We start from the raw sequence: 16,443 nt of genomic DNA, 5'->3' as shown, positions 1-16,443 counted from the left end.
CTGCTGGGGAATGCTGCGGCTACCCCACAGTCTTATATCCCGCCTAAACTCGCACCTGGCGAAGGCTCTGTGACCTGGTTTTTCCTGAACCAGTCACCTGCTAGACATGAATACACAACTCAAGGTTGGAAAGTTTCTCCAACTCCCAACCAACCTAATCCTCCATCCAAACAGCCACTTGAGCTGCTTCCTTCCTTACCAAGACTGCGGAACCACCCCAGTCTTGTACTTACTTCTATACTTGGCCACACAGATGGCTCTCCCCCAGTTCGACTTGACTAGCTACTCACAGCTCATAGCTCAGAAGAATTTCCAATTCTTCCTACCATCCCTTGGTCACTTCGCTGAAAACCCGACTTACCACCATTGGGGATCTAACCGCTCCATTTCCAATCGACACCTTCCCAAACTAGCGAGGCACTACCAAGCCCCTCACAGCCATGCTACAGTTAATGCATCCTAAGTAACCCGGTCTAAAGGAGACGACCTCCAACTATCATTCCAACATCCAAGGTATGCAGGTGGCATATAAATTAATCACAAGCAGACCACAAAATTCCGAAATATCATTATCAATACCGATGCAGAACCATAACAATAAGACCATAACATAAGCTGATGGAGAAATGAAAGAAGATATGTACCTGACACATCGGGCTGCTCACACCTCATCTGAAACCAACTGATACGCCCTGCTCCTCGCTGCAGGCGTCTCTGCCCGGCCCTGACGGCCATCGGTGATCCTCATGGTTGCAGGGGCAAGTGCTATCACCTGTCCTGCTGAATGCAAACTCGGACATTGGGCCTTCTTGTGGCCCCTCTGACTGCAATGGAAACATAACAGGTCTGATCACTGGGTGGTGGTAGTAGTACAATCTCTGCTGAAATGACCAATCCGGCCGCACTTGAAGCAGCCAGAATCACCACCGCTGCCACTCCTACACGCACCCTCGTGCGTCCTGCCGCACTTTCCACAGCGGCCCCGGTCCGGAGGACATCTCGATCTAGAGTCTGATGTCTTGGGCCTCTTTCCCGATCCCGTAGATACCTGAACCTCCTCCGGCTTCCTCTTCCCGAGGTGCTCCAGATCGATCTCCCTTTCCCTGGCCCGAGCAATCATATCCTCCAGCATCTTGCAGCTGGACCGACTCACAAACTCTCTGATGTCGTCTCTCAGCATATCATGATATCGAGCCTTCTTCATATCCTCATCCGCGACATACTGCGGAACAAGAAGAGCCCTCTCCCTAAACTTGGCGGTGATCTCCGCCACCGTCTCGGTCGTCTGCTGTAGATCCTGGAATTCCCGGGCTAACTGTTGCACCTCAATAATCGGTGCAAACTTGGCCTTGAACCTGGCCGAGAAATCACTCCATGTCATCGCGTACAACGCGACATCATCCCTGATAGCATGACCAACCTCCTCCCACCAATCCCGTGCTCTATCCTTCAGAAGTCAGGAGGCGAGTCGAACCTTGTCCCCCTCGGGACACCGGCTAGAACGAAAAGCGTTGGCGACATCAGCCAGCCATCTGCCACTAACAATGGGGTCCCTAGCCCCATGATAATCTGGAGCTCCACAAGCCCTGAACTCCCGGAATGTCAAAGTACGCGCTCCCAACATAGCCATCATCTCTGTGCGAAAGGCTCCAAGCCTCTCATCCAAAATCTCCAGCAAACCCTCCTTGACCGTGCCAAAGATCACAGGAGTCTGATCAAGAATACCGCGTGTAATCTCAGCTGATACAAACTCTCTCATCCGCTCCTCGAGCTGCTCGATCCCTGAACCCGAGCCTGACCCCTCTCTGACACCTAATCCATCGACTGGTCCATCTTGCGACGTCGCCATACTGAAAGCATGCCACAACAATCATCAAAATGCACATCACTGCTGAGGGACCTCACACGCACTACAAGTTCCCTGGTTTTGTCTCGGCCCCTCTTGAATCGAGTACGGATCCTCTGCTTTCAGTAGTACGGGCCCATACTACCTTCCACATCTATCCGTACTTTCCTCAAGAGTTTCCTCGACTCCACCAAGTCCCTTGCACGACTACTACTGCTGCTCCCAGCACTAAACTCATCCTAGGCCTACCCTAGAGAAATCTCTGACCCAAACCAGTCCTCAGCTGCTGAAGGTCTCTTTGTAATGCCAATTATCCATCACCTGAATACCATCACATGTAACGAGGCTCAGATAATCCTTCGAGTAAAGGACTCGTCCCTACAACGGTTAGACTCAGACGAGAGCTGCGCAATAGGGCCAGATCCACACTCTGAGATTATTCAACCCTGATCACATGTGACGTGACGTATTCACCTGATGGCTAACTCCCATCACTCAGAGTCCTACAAAGCATAAAGCAAGCAGCATTCGGACACAGGAAACTACTCAAGCAAATCTATCCTCATACGAGAAACTGTACTAGCATACAATGCTAAGCTCATACTATCAGTCATAACCTAAACATGCTATCCTATTACTGTCTAACCAGCACTATCATGGAGCTCAAAAGCACATATAAGAGGCACATAAGGCATCCTCCCTAGATCCTTAGTCCTAATCTAGCATGCTGATCACATAGTCATAACATATCATAAACTTGTATGGGTATTTTGGGAGAACTTACTTGAGCTTGGTTGATTGCATGCACCACACCCTCTTCTCTTATCAAAGTTCTTTTCTTTCTGAATTCTTTTTCTCTTTTCTAAAACTGTTTCCTTTCTCAAAACTCTTTTTACAAAACTGTATTTTCTCTTTGAAAATTTCTATACCAATTCTTTAGTTTGAGTTCAGACACACCCGAGAGTATGTCCGAATCCCTCAAACCAAGGCTCTGATACCAACTTGTAACATCCCAAATTTCGAGTCCAAAAATTTCTTTTAAAATCATTACTAATTCATAGCGTTAAGTCATTCAACATACTAAAAGGGTTTATTGTTGGGTTTAGTATACTACAACATCCTATGGTGCACATACAACCTAAATACCTTGGATCTATGTTTTCTCTATTATACATGCAAATATGAAGTTTCCAAGATATTACCCTATACTAGCATACAAATATCATATACTTCGGTAATAAAATAGATAGAATACATACCTTTTTTTTTTTATGTAACTTGTCTTCATGAAGCTTGAGTGCCTAGTGCCCCAAGTGTGACACCTCAAATGGTTAACACAACACCATGAACACTTGGAATAACCTTGAGAATAAGGATACTTTGGTTCTCTCTAGTGAAATCGGCCTTGCCCTTTTGTGTACACACACTAGTGCCAATTTCACCAACCAATGACATCTTTATATAGTTTGGACATTAGGGTTAAACCCTAATACCTATGACCTTTCATTTCATATGATCCATGGGTTAAACACTCCATGGACTATCCATGAAAGCTTAGCCCAACCTAAATGAACTTGGCCCATCACACACATATATCTTAGAGTCCATATTTAATTAGTTCATTTTGATCACTTAATTAATTATAAATTAATTCTTGATCAATACTAATTAAATAATATGATTATATATTAATATATTAGAACTTATAATATATTAATATAAATCACTAGTATCCTTTTTCCTCATCTTGTCTATCCAATTGTCCCGATGCCATGCAACCCAAATGGACCATGCCGGGTCGGGTCAAGTCTTACCAATTATAGTTATGGACTTAGACGTTAATCCAACAGTCTCCCACTTGGATAAGTCTAAAACTATTATTGAGTATGACTTCAAAAACCAACTGGCAATCGTAGCTCTCAAAAGCTTCTGTCGAACTCTGACCTTGCCGATGAACTCTGACCTTTGTCAATGACTTGTCCATTAGATAAGGGATCATATATTCCTCCATTCTAGATATCATATGGATTGAGACATGGATTATCAATCATTCTCTCTGTCCATTTGTTGTTTCCCGATTTCCGATTTATGATGACTGACTGATTGAACAAATCAAATCAGTCCTGGCTTGGCCAAGCACTCACATGTGTCATCGCTAAATCATCGAGGGGCCCACATATATCGCTTTTATCCCGAAGGTAAAAGGAATGGATAAACTTTGACTCATATGGATTGTTCTACTACTTGTTGAATCATACACAAAGGTACGTTTTATAACATCGAGTTACCAATGCCATTTCGTGCAATCAATGTATAACCAACTCATAGTAACAACTCATATCTCTAGGTTTTAAGAATATAAGATATTATCGTCTCATGATCACTCGTGATAAAATCCATGAAGTGATTCAAATGAGCGTGGGTTGAATCCAGTACTCAGAACTTATGAGCACTCATGAGTGTTGTAGCACAACTTTGTCCACCAACTTGGACCTCTACAAGCCAACCCATGACAGTCTTGATTCATATCTACTTCCAACATATGACCGACTGTGGATGGTTTGAATAACTTAGTCATTCCGGAAGAATAACCTAGTTATTATGGAAGTCAAAACATGCAAAGTGAAACACAAGAATAAATGAATCAAATATGGTATCAAACCCTATGAATATAAATAGACCACTTTTATTTATCACCATACTGATTACTCATTATTCATTGTTTCGGTTTTATCAACTTTATACCTAAATTAAAAACACTAGTTGTCCCATGCTCCAAGCATGTACACCATGTTTTTCTAAACAATAGCTTTGCCATACACCAAGTATGCACTCTATGTTTATCTATGATCCTTACTTTGTGAACTAGATCGATTGAACATAATTTCAATGATTCTCTTTTCACACTTCCAAATCCTTGTCGTAAATGTAAGAATTCCTAACATTTATCGAAATCTGTTTAGATTTTAAACTTATATGCACTGACCCTCCTGTAATGAATATGTACAAAGTCACAAAGACTTGTCAACAGTCATTATAAGGTATTCCAATGGAGATCAACTCCATGGAAACTAAGTCTCATATTCAAAGTACATTGCTTTGGACATGCTTCTTGCATTAAGTTTTCTAATCTTACACAGATAACTTCCACCTATGGAGACAACTCCATATTCTCATTTTGACTATCACTTCTGAACAAGAGATGCCTCTTTTCAGAATATGTCAATGTGGTCCTTCCAAAATTAGCACTATACTTCCAACTGTCCCTGAGCAACCAATCTTCGTTAAACCTCAGATTGTCCTCGACAATTGCTTAATCATTTTAGTCATATCCAATTCTAGACCTTTTCCCTTCTTAATGCCTCTTGGCATTTGGAAAAATTTAGAAATGACAAATATTATAGCACATGCAATCGATCCTGTACCCAAAGCAAATTGGTACACGATTCATGATGTCTCACATAAAGACATGATTCTAGACCAGTATTTTGCTACAATATTTTTATTTGCCATGTTTTCAAAATTTGACTATGAAGAGGGATGCCGTAATCATAATTGAATTTTTAGAACGCAATATATAGAATTTCCTTAAGTTGAACCAATCCAACATGAAATTCATATATATATTCTTGACTAAAGATGATTAAGGTCTCAATCTAAGCCTTTAGAACTAAAATGAAGTATATCCTCTCCCTTAATTATAGCAAAACAACTTTTTCAATCCCTGCAGCCTCACGAATTGAAATTTTTGTTTTCTATAATTAACATTGCTAACTTGCAACACTAACAATAATTATCATGCTCCCACTAACATGATGATTATTAGCATAACACTTATGCTCCCACTAGCTTTGACATGTACTCAGAAATCAGCTGGACTTCTAGAAATCAATACTTTATTGACTTTCTTACCAAAGTTCAGATTTCTGATACGAGATGCTTTGATAAAACTTTATCAAAATCATACACCATTCCTTAGATAGCATGCATGTGTGTCTAAACAATTTCAGAACTATGAAAAGGGATGCCGTAATCATAGTCTCAATTGTTTAGACCTTTTGCCATCTGCTTCAAATCTACTTGGTGGAAGTGTTTTCTCACCATCATTTTCATGAATCGGAGAGAAACCTTATGACCCTTAGATTTTATGGTGTATCTGTTCTTATGCATGTGAATCGTCAAAACCATAGTCACAAGACAAGGATAATGACAAATCCAAGCTCATATGGACTGAACTTATGCAATTTTAACTTCTTTCCACCTGGCAGTACAGGGCCTGCCATTGCTTCCAAGTTGTTATGCAACCAATTGAGAACTTTCAGAACTCCTATGCAAAGCCAACTTTAACTGGAATGGGCACAGAATATGTCAACACGATAGGTTATAAACCTCAAGTCGTGTGCTAGTGAAGAACCTCAGGTTTTATTCTTGATTAGTTCTTGAAATTCTTTTTAGGATCTTTAAGACTCCCACTGTCCTCTTGACATATAAGACTATCTTGCCAAATATTCAAGAGATAGTGCGGATTCTTTATCAAGACAAACACTTCACACAATTGGCCTTAGTTGGTCTTTGTTTTATCCAAAACATCACAACTTACCAATTTCAAATGTACAAGAGTAGGACACTTTTACTCTTACATTTGACAAGTGTTTTAAACCTTTCTTTAAGATATGTCACCCAAGTTACAATCTTGGAGTATGACTCTAAGAATTGTTTTGGAACGAAGTATGACTCATCTTCCTGATCTAACCATTTCAACAATTGATGACTCCTCTTCTTAGTCATAAGAATGCACTGAGATGACCTTTAGAGGACTAATTGTGATATGATTTCTAAATCATTAAGATGATCACAAACATGATACTAAAGTACTCTCCCATCTTTTCAGATTTGAGAAACTTTTATCTTTCTGCCTAATTTGATTCTTCCCATTCGTTTTGCCATACATTGAGACTTTTCCAATGTTTCAGAATTATACTTAAACTTGTAAGTATAACCATATTTACTAAACTTTAGTAAATCAAATAGTCTTAACGAGCTTTGTGGTGGACATGACCAGTGCACAAGAATGTGGACTCGATCCCTTTAGTCCTTCACTTGACTCACACATCCATGTGAACAAGTAATTAGTCTTGATTTTCCAATGCTTGAAAGTTCTCATTCATCATACTATTCAACTTGCATGATTCCAAGTTTCGGTCCAATTGAAACTTGGTCGATGAGGAACTTTCCTGATTTGGTAAATTTAGACACTACCACAAATGAAAGAATCAAATCCATTTTCCAATATTACTGTCAGTGGAATCATATAAGCAACAATTTTCCACAAATGCCATTGTAAGGATACTTCAAATAAATAAAATTAAACAATTTTCTTTTATTTTAAAACTTTGCGGAAAAAGTTATCCTTACAATCCACATGGAAAATTGTTGTTATCTATTCCTTAGCAATATATCATAACTTCTTAAGCAACTGCTCAAAATTCTGATGCGATCGAAATCCACCTTCGCGATCAGAATCAGCATATACTTCCTTTAAGAGTTCTCTCTATTCTTTGATTCTTAAAACATCAACATGTGACCCAGTCACATCATGTAATGAGGATCTCAGAATAGAACTTAACAGAGTTAGATAATGGGCTCTACCTGATGTAGAGTCAAACTTATTGACTTTAACATCCTTAGGTAAATTTGGCAGCTTTGCAATCAACGCCCCTTCCTTTGGCAAAATAAACATATGGACCCTTTGGCAATGGGACTATCTCAGACTTAGCCTTTCTCTTTACCATTTGGTCAACCGGGTTGACTATGGCCAATCCCTTTCCATTGGGAAGAGAATGCTTTTTCTGGATTTCCAGTGTCACCATTGTCACTGTCCATAAAGTTTTTGGGAAGTTGATATTCTAATCAAATTTGCTTTACTATCATTCCAAATCATTGTTGATTCAGCAGCACCAAGCAAATAGATATGATCATTAAGGTTCATGTCATAGTCTGTTTCATAGTAGCCCCAAAGGAACTCACTATGTGACTTAGAAAGTGATTGAACATCCAACTTTCTCAAGACTTTGACACTCAACTCTCTCGGCTTGTCAATATGTGACTTCATCTCTAAGATGTGATCACACATAGACCTTGCTTGCCATTAGGGCTTGAGTGACCTTGAACTTGTGGGTTAGGGAGAATAATTGGAGGAGGTGGAGGAAGTAAAGTTCCAAGAGATTTGGGAAGATCATAGATGTCTGAACTAGACATCTTCTGGGAGATATTCAAGATAGTTGATCTAAAGTCCTTAATATAACACCCAATATGAAATATTAAGGCTAGGATCCAACAACCTATTTATAACTGGAAGAGGGATGCCGTAATCCGAGTTATAAAATAGTTGAAGGTAGGTAAATGACGATTTACCAATTTCCACCATGAAAAACGAAATAATTTAATTACTTGGATTTGAAACTCCTAGATCTTTTGAGATTCATTGGACTTTTCAATGACATGTTTCAATCTCGAGTGTGCCCTTCAGGTTTTGTGACTGGGATGCCGAGGATCACAAAACAAGGTGTGAAGTAACCATGCAAATATACTTGGTACCCTTAATATTTATCCCTCAATCGATGTGTCGGTTAACCACACGAGCTCCACCGATACTATGATAAATATTAAGTTACCCTTTGCCTACTTTGTTAAATCCAGGTTAGTGTGCCGGTTAACCACACACGCTCCACTAACGGTTTAAACAAAGTGCAAAGTGTAATTTCATGGATTAGCACCTTATTCACATTTTCCTAAGTAACTAAGATTGGGAATTAATAAAAGGTTTAGTCACGTAGTATTTATCATTAATACTTTTAATGAAGGGAGAATTATAGTCCTTGTCCTACCTGTTCGACTAACGACCCTCCACCAGTCAAGGAAGCGGTGGGTGAGAGTGGACACCCATTAAGCTGCCATTTTATAGGCAACAACCTTATACCCCCCTTATAGACCGACTTCGTGAATGAGGCCTACTAATGGTAAGACTGACTTGCTCTTATACACATATATATATTATTAACTTATAATATTATAAAGTATAAGGGTTGAATTTTAACTTTTAAAATTCTAAGGGCTTAACTTGGAATTAAAGTATTCATTAGAGAAAACTTTTCAAATTCCAAAACTTGAGGGCAAGTTTTGAAACTATTCAAAACTCTTGGATTTTCATAACTTATGAGTTTTAACTAAAGCTTTAAAACTTTTAATGAAGAGACTCTTGGACATCCATAACTTGAGGACAAGTTATGGAGCCATAAAAACTATTTATAAGAAAAGACTCTTCATTTTTTTTGTAACCTAAGACATATTTATGAGTTTTTAAGATTCATAAATGTGACTTTTCATATAACTTGAGGACAAATTACAAAAAAACACATTTTATGAACAACTTTTAGATTAATTAGGATTGAAAACAACTAAAACACAATTTTTTTTCCATTAATCTAAACTAAGTCATAAATCAAGGAAACATAGAACTTTTGGAAATCCATAACTTATGGAGTTAAATGCTTGTTTTATGGTGAAACTTTTCATGTTCCATAACTTAAGAATAAGTTATGGAATTTTTTAAAACATTAACACTAAATTTTTTAACTCCATAAAAACTTTGAATCAATTTTTTTTTAAAACCTTTTCATATCCATAACTTATGGAGGTTTCAAAACACATAAGATCACAACTTAAAATTTTTTTTTTGAGCTCCAAAATTTTATGACAAAATTTGTAACTCCTTAAAACATTTAGATCAAACTTTTAAAACTAATAAAATAATCATATCATTTTATCTTTTACTAAATTTGACATAATTTAACTCATATAGTAAATGATTCAAATTTTAAAAATAATTAGTTTTTCACAAAACAAGTAATTATCTTAAAATTTGACAAACTTCATGTTTTTTTTTCTTTTTTTTTTTCAACTTTGAAAATCAAACATTTGCATGAATATAACAGAAAACAACCCATGGCTTTGATACCACTGTTGGGTTTTAGTATACTACAACATCCTATGGTGCACATACAACCTAAATACCTTGGATCTATGTTTTCTCTATTATACATGCAAATATGAAGTTTCCAAGATATTACCCTATACTAGCATACAAATATCATATACTTCGGTAATAAAATAGATAGAATACATACATTTTTTTTATGTAACTTGTCTTCATGAAGCTTGAGTGCCTAGTGCCCCAAGTGTGACACCTCAAATGGTTCACACAACACCATGAACACTTGGAATAACCTTGAGAATAAGGATACTTTCGTTCTCTCTAGTGAAATCGGCCTTGCCCTTTTGTGTACACACACTAGTGCCAATTTCACCAACCAAGGACATCTTTATATAGTTTGGAGATTAGGGTTAAACCCTAATACCTATGACCTTTCATTTCATATGATCCATGGGTTAAACACTCCATGGACTATCCATGAAAGCTTAGCCCAACCTAAATGAACTTGGCCCATCACACACATATATCTTAGAGTCCATATTTAATTAGTTTATTTTGATAACTTAATTAATTATAAATTAATTCTTGATCAATACTAATTAAATAATATGATTATATATTAATATATTAGAACTTATAATATATTAATATAAATCACTAGTATCCTTTTTCCTCATCTTGTCTATCCAGTTGTCCCGATGCCATGCAACCCAAATGGACCATGCCTGGTCGGGTCAAGTCTTACCAATTATAGTTATGGACTTAGACATTAATCCAACATTTATATGACAATTCATAGTTTCATTTCCAAAACACTTGTTTAATTATCAGAGTAAACATCCCAGGCTAACTTGTCATGGTGTGTGTACTGCAATCCTCCCGAGCTCCTCTTTGAAAACCGAATACCTGAAACCAAAACTGAAAACCGTAAGCACGAAGCTTAGTGAGTTCCCCAACCTACCGCATACCATACATATCTACTGATCCATACATGTCATACATAATACTGAGCACATAACCACATACTGGGCTCCCGCCCGCTGCATTGGGCCTCGCCCGCTGTCGGACCCCGTCCGTCACCAGGCCCCGCCTGGCTTCGAGCCCCGCTCGGCGTACAGATCTGTTTTCCTTAGGCCCCGCCTGTCTCCGGGCGCCGCCCGCTAACATATACTAGCATACAATCATATCACAACACATAACTAACATACTCAACTGGATTACTGTGCTAAGGCCTCGCCTATCTTGGGCCTCGCCCCTGTCCTGCTACTGATGAATCATGGAACCCCGTCCACGCTCCTACTGATACTGAGAAACGGGCCCAGCCCACACTCACTCTTTTCCTAACTTGGGCCTCGCCCCTGCTCTGCTGCTAATGAGGTATGGAACACCATCCACACTCTGCTATTGGTGAGATACGGGGCCTCGCCCACACTCACCTCCCTACCAGGCACATACATGTATCACACAGACAAAAAGTATAACTATCATACAAACCATTCCTTGGGCACCCGCCCGCTAACATTGGACCTTAGTCCCGAATGTCATACTAGCATACTGTGCTTAGGGCTAACCCCCGGGTCTTCCTACTCATAACTACATGGGCCGGCATTGTGGCCGTAGACCCATTCACACAAAGGGAAACTCACCTGCACTGCTGAACTTTGATGATAACCCTCTGGCTGCTGTCCGACAACTCTCTGAACCGCTGCTCCACTAGCTCCCCGAGCTACTGTTATCAATATAACACTTAGTTCCAAACTGAACTCTAGAAGTCAAACTAAGTCAACTTCGATCAAAGTCAAATTCCTGGTCAAAGTCAACCTTCCAGTTGACTCGAATCGCCGAGTCAACTCGTAGACTCGCCGAGTTCTTAAGCTCAGAAACTATCAAAATACGACTCAACTCGCTGAGTCACCCCAAGACTCGTCGAGTTCAATGATCTCTGAGTCCCATCATGTCCAACTCGTAGAGTCACCACTCAACTCACTGATCTGTGTCTTAACCAGAAAAGGTTGAGGTTCTGCGACCAGACTCGCCGAGTCCAAGAACAGACTCGCCGAGTCCAAGGCAATCTTCAACGAACTCGCCGAGTTGTTCTTCCAACTCACCGAGTCCATGCTCATGTTCATAATACTCGCCGTAAACACCCATATGACTCGCCGAGTCTCTTCAGATCTCAATCCATACAGTGGCTTTTCGAGCCATGCAGGGGCTCTAATTCATAGATCTACTCTTCTACCATCTATCCCCCACGTAAAGTTTCAAACTTTACGTGAAACCAAAGAGCTAAAGGCCCAAAACACTCTAGGACTAGGGTTTAAGACAAAGGGGCTTCACCAACAACTTATTGACATAAACTTTATGACCTTCTGGACCATCACAAGTCTAGATCTGAGGTAGCAACCTCAGATCTAGGCCTCTAACTTGACATAGATCTCAATCATGCCCAAAATGCCCCAAATCTCAAACATAAGATAGATCTATTTGCAATAAAGCCAAAGCAACAACTTATTACCTCCAATATATGCTCCAACTGAAGTAGATCCCGGATCTACACCACTCCTTTGCAGCAAGCCTCTTGATCTTCAAGCCACTTTCCACCAAAATCACTTATCTAGGCTCTAAATTGCTTCCAAGGGTTCTCACTCACGATTTAGGGTTTCTGGATCTCAAAAGGGGAGTAAAGAGGCTGGGGAAGGGATGTAATGTTCTTTAAATAGGGCACAACCCCCGGGATTAGGGTTTTTCTCGCCCAGACCAAACTCGCCGAGTCCACTAGCCGACTCGCCGAGTCGGTCACTTACTCTATACCCCGGATCCCGCTCCGACTCGTCGAGTTCCTCCCTGGACTCGACGAGTTTACTCATGACTTAGAGCTTTTCCTTTCTTTTCTTGGTCTTTCTGATTCTGGGTGTTACACATCTCCTACTCGCCGAGTCGGTCTTCCGAATCGTCGAGTAGGTCACTTAATTCCCCGACCCGGAGTCGATCCTACTCGACGAGTTGGGCCTCCAACTCACCGAGTGCAAGGGTAAAATATGAAGTTTGACTCGAATTTAAATGCGTACCTAAGACCGGGTGTTACATAATTAATCAATAAACTTAACATCAATGTGTAACATAAACATATGGAAGAAAAGTCAAATAATTTGCATGATAGAAAAAGAAATATCGTTGGCGTAGTGGACATATAATTATACATTCTATTAACCAAATATAATTTTCTAATTTTTCTTGTCGTTAGCACCGTTAGATAATGAACTTGTAATACTAAAATTATAAGTAGATTGGAAACTTGTATGATGATATCCACATGATATATTTGAATTAACATTTTCATTGTCACTGACAATATGCATAAAATTATTTGAAGATATTAAATGTTGTTGTGGATGGTTATCTACATTTGATATATAATAGTAACAACAATTAATAAAAAAAATATACTGGTTATGTAACATAAAAAGTGATACAATATATGACAATATTTTTATATAATACATTAAATATAAAAACTGATTGACACTCAAACTAAATTGACTTGTAGATAAACAATTTCCAATTGACACGCGATATAACATTGAATTTTCTTTTATCCATATATAATTTTTTATATTTGCGTCTGTGTCTTTAGGGTTGTTCAAACCCATATCGCATTTGTATATTTAAATATTAGTTCATGTAATAAAACTATAATGAAAAAATGTTATAAAATTTTAAAAGTTCGATTAATAAAATGAAGATATTATAAATTCAAATTTATAGCTATATAAAAATAATCTTAATATATCAAAATATGTTTTTACATGACCTAAGCCTAAACTATAAATTATATGTACAACTTAATTGTCATATAACATATAAAAATATATATTATAAATAGATAAAATAATTAGCAAAAATAGAGTCTTAAAAAAAATTAGCTACAAAAAATTTAAAATCCTAAAAACCACCACTAAAATTAGTTTATCTCAATTTCAACAATATTATTTTATAACATTTCATTATTTTAATTTTTATAACAAAAAAAATCATAATAAGTGTTTTAGTGTTAGAAAAACACAAACCATTTACTTTTATATTCATTTTATTCAGAAAAATATTTTCAATACTTATAGTTATTAGTTATAGTATTGATTTATACATTTAATAGAATGAATACTTTACGTATATAATAGAAGTATTAATTAGTGCAGTTGATTAATTTTTTATTAATAAAAAAATGAAAATACCACATAATGAAATGTAGAATTTAAGTAATTTAAAAATCTCATATAATGACATGTGTCAAAAGTATTGAGGAAATGACATGTGTTAAAATTATTTTCATTTATTAGGGTATATAATATAATATAATAATTAAGTAATAATTAAAAAAAACACTTTTTAATATTTTTACTTTGTCTTTTAGAATTATTTAAATATAATATGTGTTTTTATATAACTTTTTTCATTAATCTACTAAAATATATCTTTTAAATTTCTAAATATTTTGTTCATAAAAAGTTATTTACGGTGCACTTTCATTAAATATTTTTATTTCGAATAACAAATTTTTAATATTTATTACGAATAATAAGTTTTCAATATTAAAGATTTTGGAACAAGTTACGTTTGACTCCAACTTATCAAATACAATTTGCTTTCACTCAATTTTCGTTTTGACTAATTTATTTTGTACACAAGTACACGAGTTCTTATTTCTCATGATTCATGAACAATCAGAAGTAGTATGTTGTTTGCCGTTAATTACAGAAAACTTAAAAAAATAAAAAAAATTGTTAAAAATAATTATTTATAAAAACTAATAAAAATAGCAAAAAAGAGCAGTATAATATATTAATAAACAAGATGATAGTAAAAAAAGAAAAAAAATTTATAATTAATGTTTAGCTTAATTTAATAAATATAATTAATAATTTGTTTGAATTCACGGAATGCAAAAGCATAAAGTATTCAATGGCTAAAAGAAGTTTGACTTTTGAGAAGAGTGTTTATATGATGTTTATTTAGTTTTTTTGGAATCGACAATTATATTAAAATAAGGAATCTAGCAAGGTGCTAGGGGCCAAAAGTACATAGTACATAGAAACATACAAAATTAAATACAACTTAAAGGGTGAGAAACACCACTTAACCCAATCATCTCCGATACCTCTATTCTTCCTATATTTTCTCCACGTGAAAACCGTAGCTTTAATAATGTCCACAATCTTCGCCGGTTCCGAAATCACACCTCTGAATATCCGATCATTTCTATCCTTCCAAAGACTCCATAATGTTCCATATACAACACAAGACATCAGCTCTTTCTTTTTAGGGCAATGCCCCCAATTCCGAGCGAAGGCTAGCACTTCATTTACTTCTGTAAACTGTTTGGCGGGAAGGCCACACCAATTAAACACCATATTTATAGTATCTCTCGCCAATGTACAAGAGGTGAGGATGTGGTTGACCGCCTCCTCATTATTTCTGCACCACCCGCATATTATGGAAGAGACTGGGATGTTTCTCCTTTGTAATGCCTCTGCCGACGGAATCCGTCCGTGTTTGGCCCTCCATATAAAACTCACCACTTTTTTCGGGGCAGAATTTAGCCACCAGAAATCCCCATCACTGATCGGGTGTGATGCTTTATCCAATCTACACCGAAGTTTTGCCACATTAAAAATCCCATCAACCACAAACTCGGATCTCCATGTATTTCCCCCGTCATTAGAGTATAAGATATCCATCGCCTCAATGTTTAGTTTCCAAAGCCCATTCTTCACTTTATCAATGCCTGACCAGACCCCACTCGAATTACTCTTTGAGAAACAATACCAAGGTTGATTTGTATGATTATGAATACCCCTGATAATTTGAGACCAAAGAGATTGAGGACTTGTTTTGTACTTCCACCACCATTTTGCTAATAACGCCAAGTTTAAGTTCCTTATAGAACCCAACCACCCCCCTCCAACGTCCTTTGGAGCCTTCAACCTGTCCCATGAAACCCAATGAACTGCTGCCTTTTCTGCACCCCCCTCCATAGGAACTGCCTTTGAATCATTTCTAATTCTTCAATTATTCATATGGGGGCTGCGAACAAAGATAAGTAAAAAGTTGGGAGATTTCCAAGGACCGATTTCACCAAAGTCATTCTTCCACCAAAGCTCAACGTCTTGGTCTTCCAAATTGAAAGTTTGGATCAGAATTTATCTACAATCGGCTTCCAGGCTTTTTTCCTGTTCATGTTTTCTCCAATTGGGACTCCCAAGTAAATGAATGGGAGGGATGACGGGGCGCAACCCAATGGAGCCGCCAGTCTGCATACCTCCAAATGATCAACACCAATACCGAATACCTTTGACTTGACGAAATTGACCTTCAAACCAGATACAACATGAAAGCAACGCAGGATTCTAGCCAAATTGGTGATGTTTTTTATTGACCAATCGCCTATAAATAGGGCATCATCTGCATAAAATAAATGAGATATAGATATGTTAGTATTGGGAATTGGGAGTCCGTCGAACACCCCTTTCTCAGTTGTCGCCTTCATCATAACATTCAGTCCTTCCATCACCAGTATAAAGAGAAATGGTGATAATGGATCGCCTTG

The 16,443-nt window shown here is 37.6% G+C and overlaps 1 protein-coding gene across 1 annotated transcript in view; it reads right to left on the bottom strand.

Annotated features, from left to right (window-relative positions):
* The window catches only part of LOC145121767 (uncharacterized), a 42,264-nt gene extending 26,393 nt beyond the window's left edge, over positions 1–15,871 (bottom strand). Inside the window, exon 1 of the mRNA XM_079057467.1 lies at positions 14,978–15,871. Within this exon, the coding sequence (XP_078913593.1) occupies positions 14,978–15,871 (894 nt within the window). The remainder of the gene's footprint in view (positions 1–14,977) is intronic.
* Between the last annotated feature and the right edge of the window lie 572 nt (positions 15,872–16,443).

Source organism: Lactuca virosa, chromosome 6 (assembly GCF_052849685.1).
Source record: "Lactuca virosa cultivar CGN04683 chromosome 6, Lactuca_virosa_CGN04683_v6, whole genome shotgun sequence".
Taxonomy (NCBI): domain Eukaryota; kingdom Viridiplantae; phylum Streptophyta; class Magnoliopsida; order Asterales; family Asteraceae; genus Lactuca; species Lactuca virosa.
Note: the sequence above shows the minus strand (reverse complement) of the source record. Positions and strands in the feature narration are given on the sequence as shown.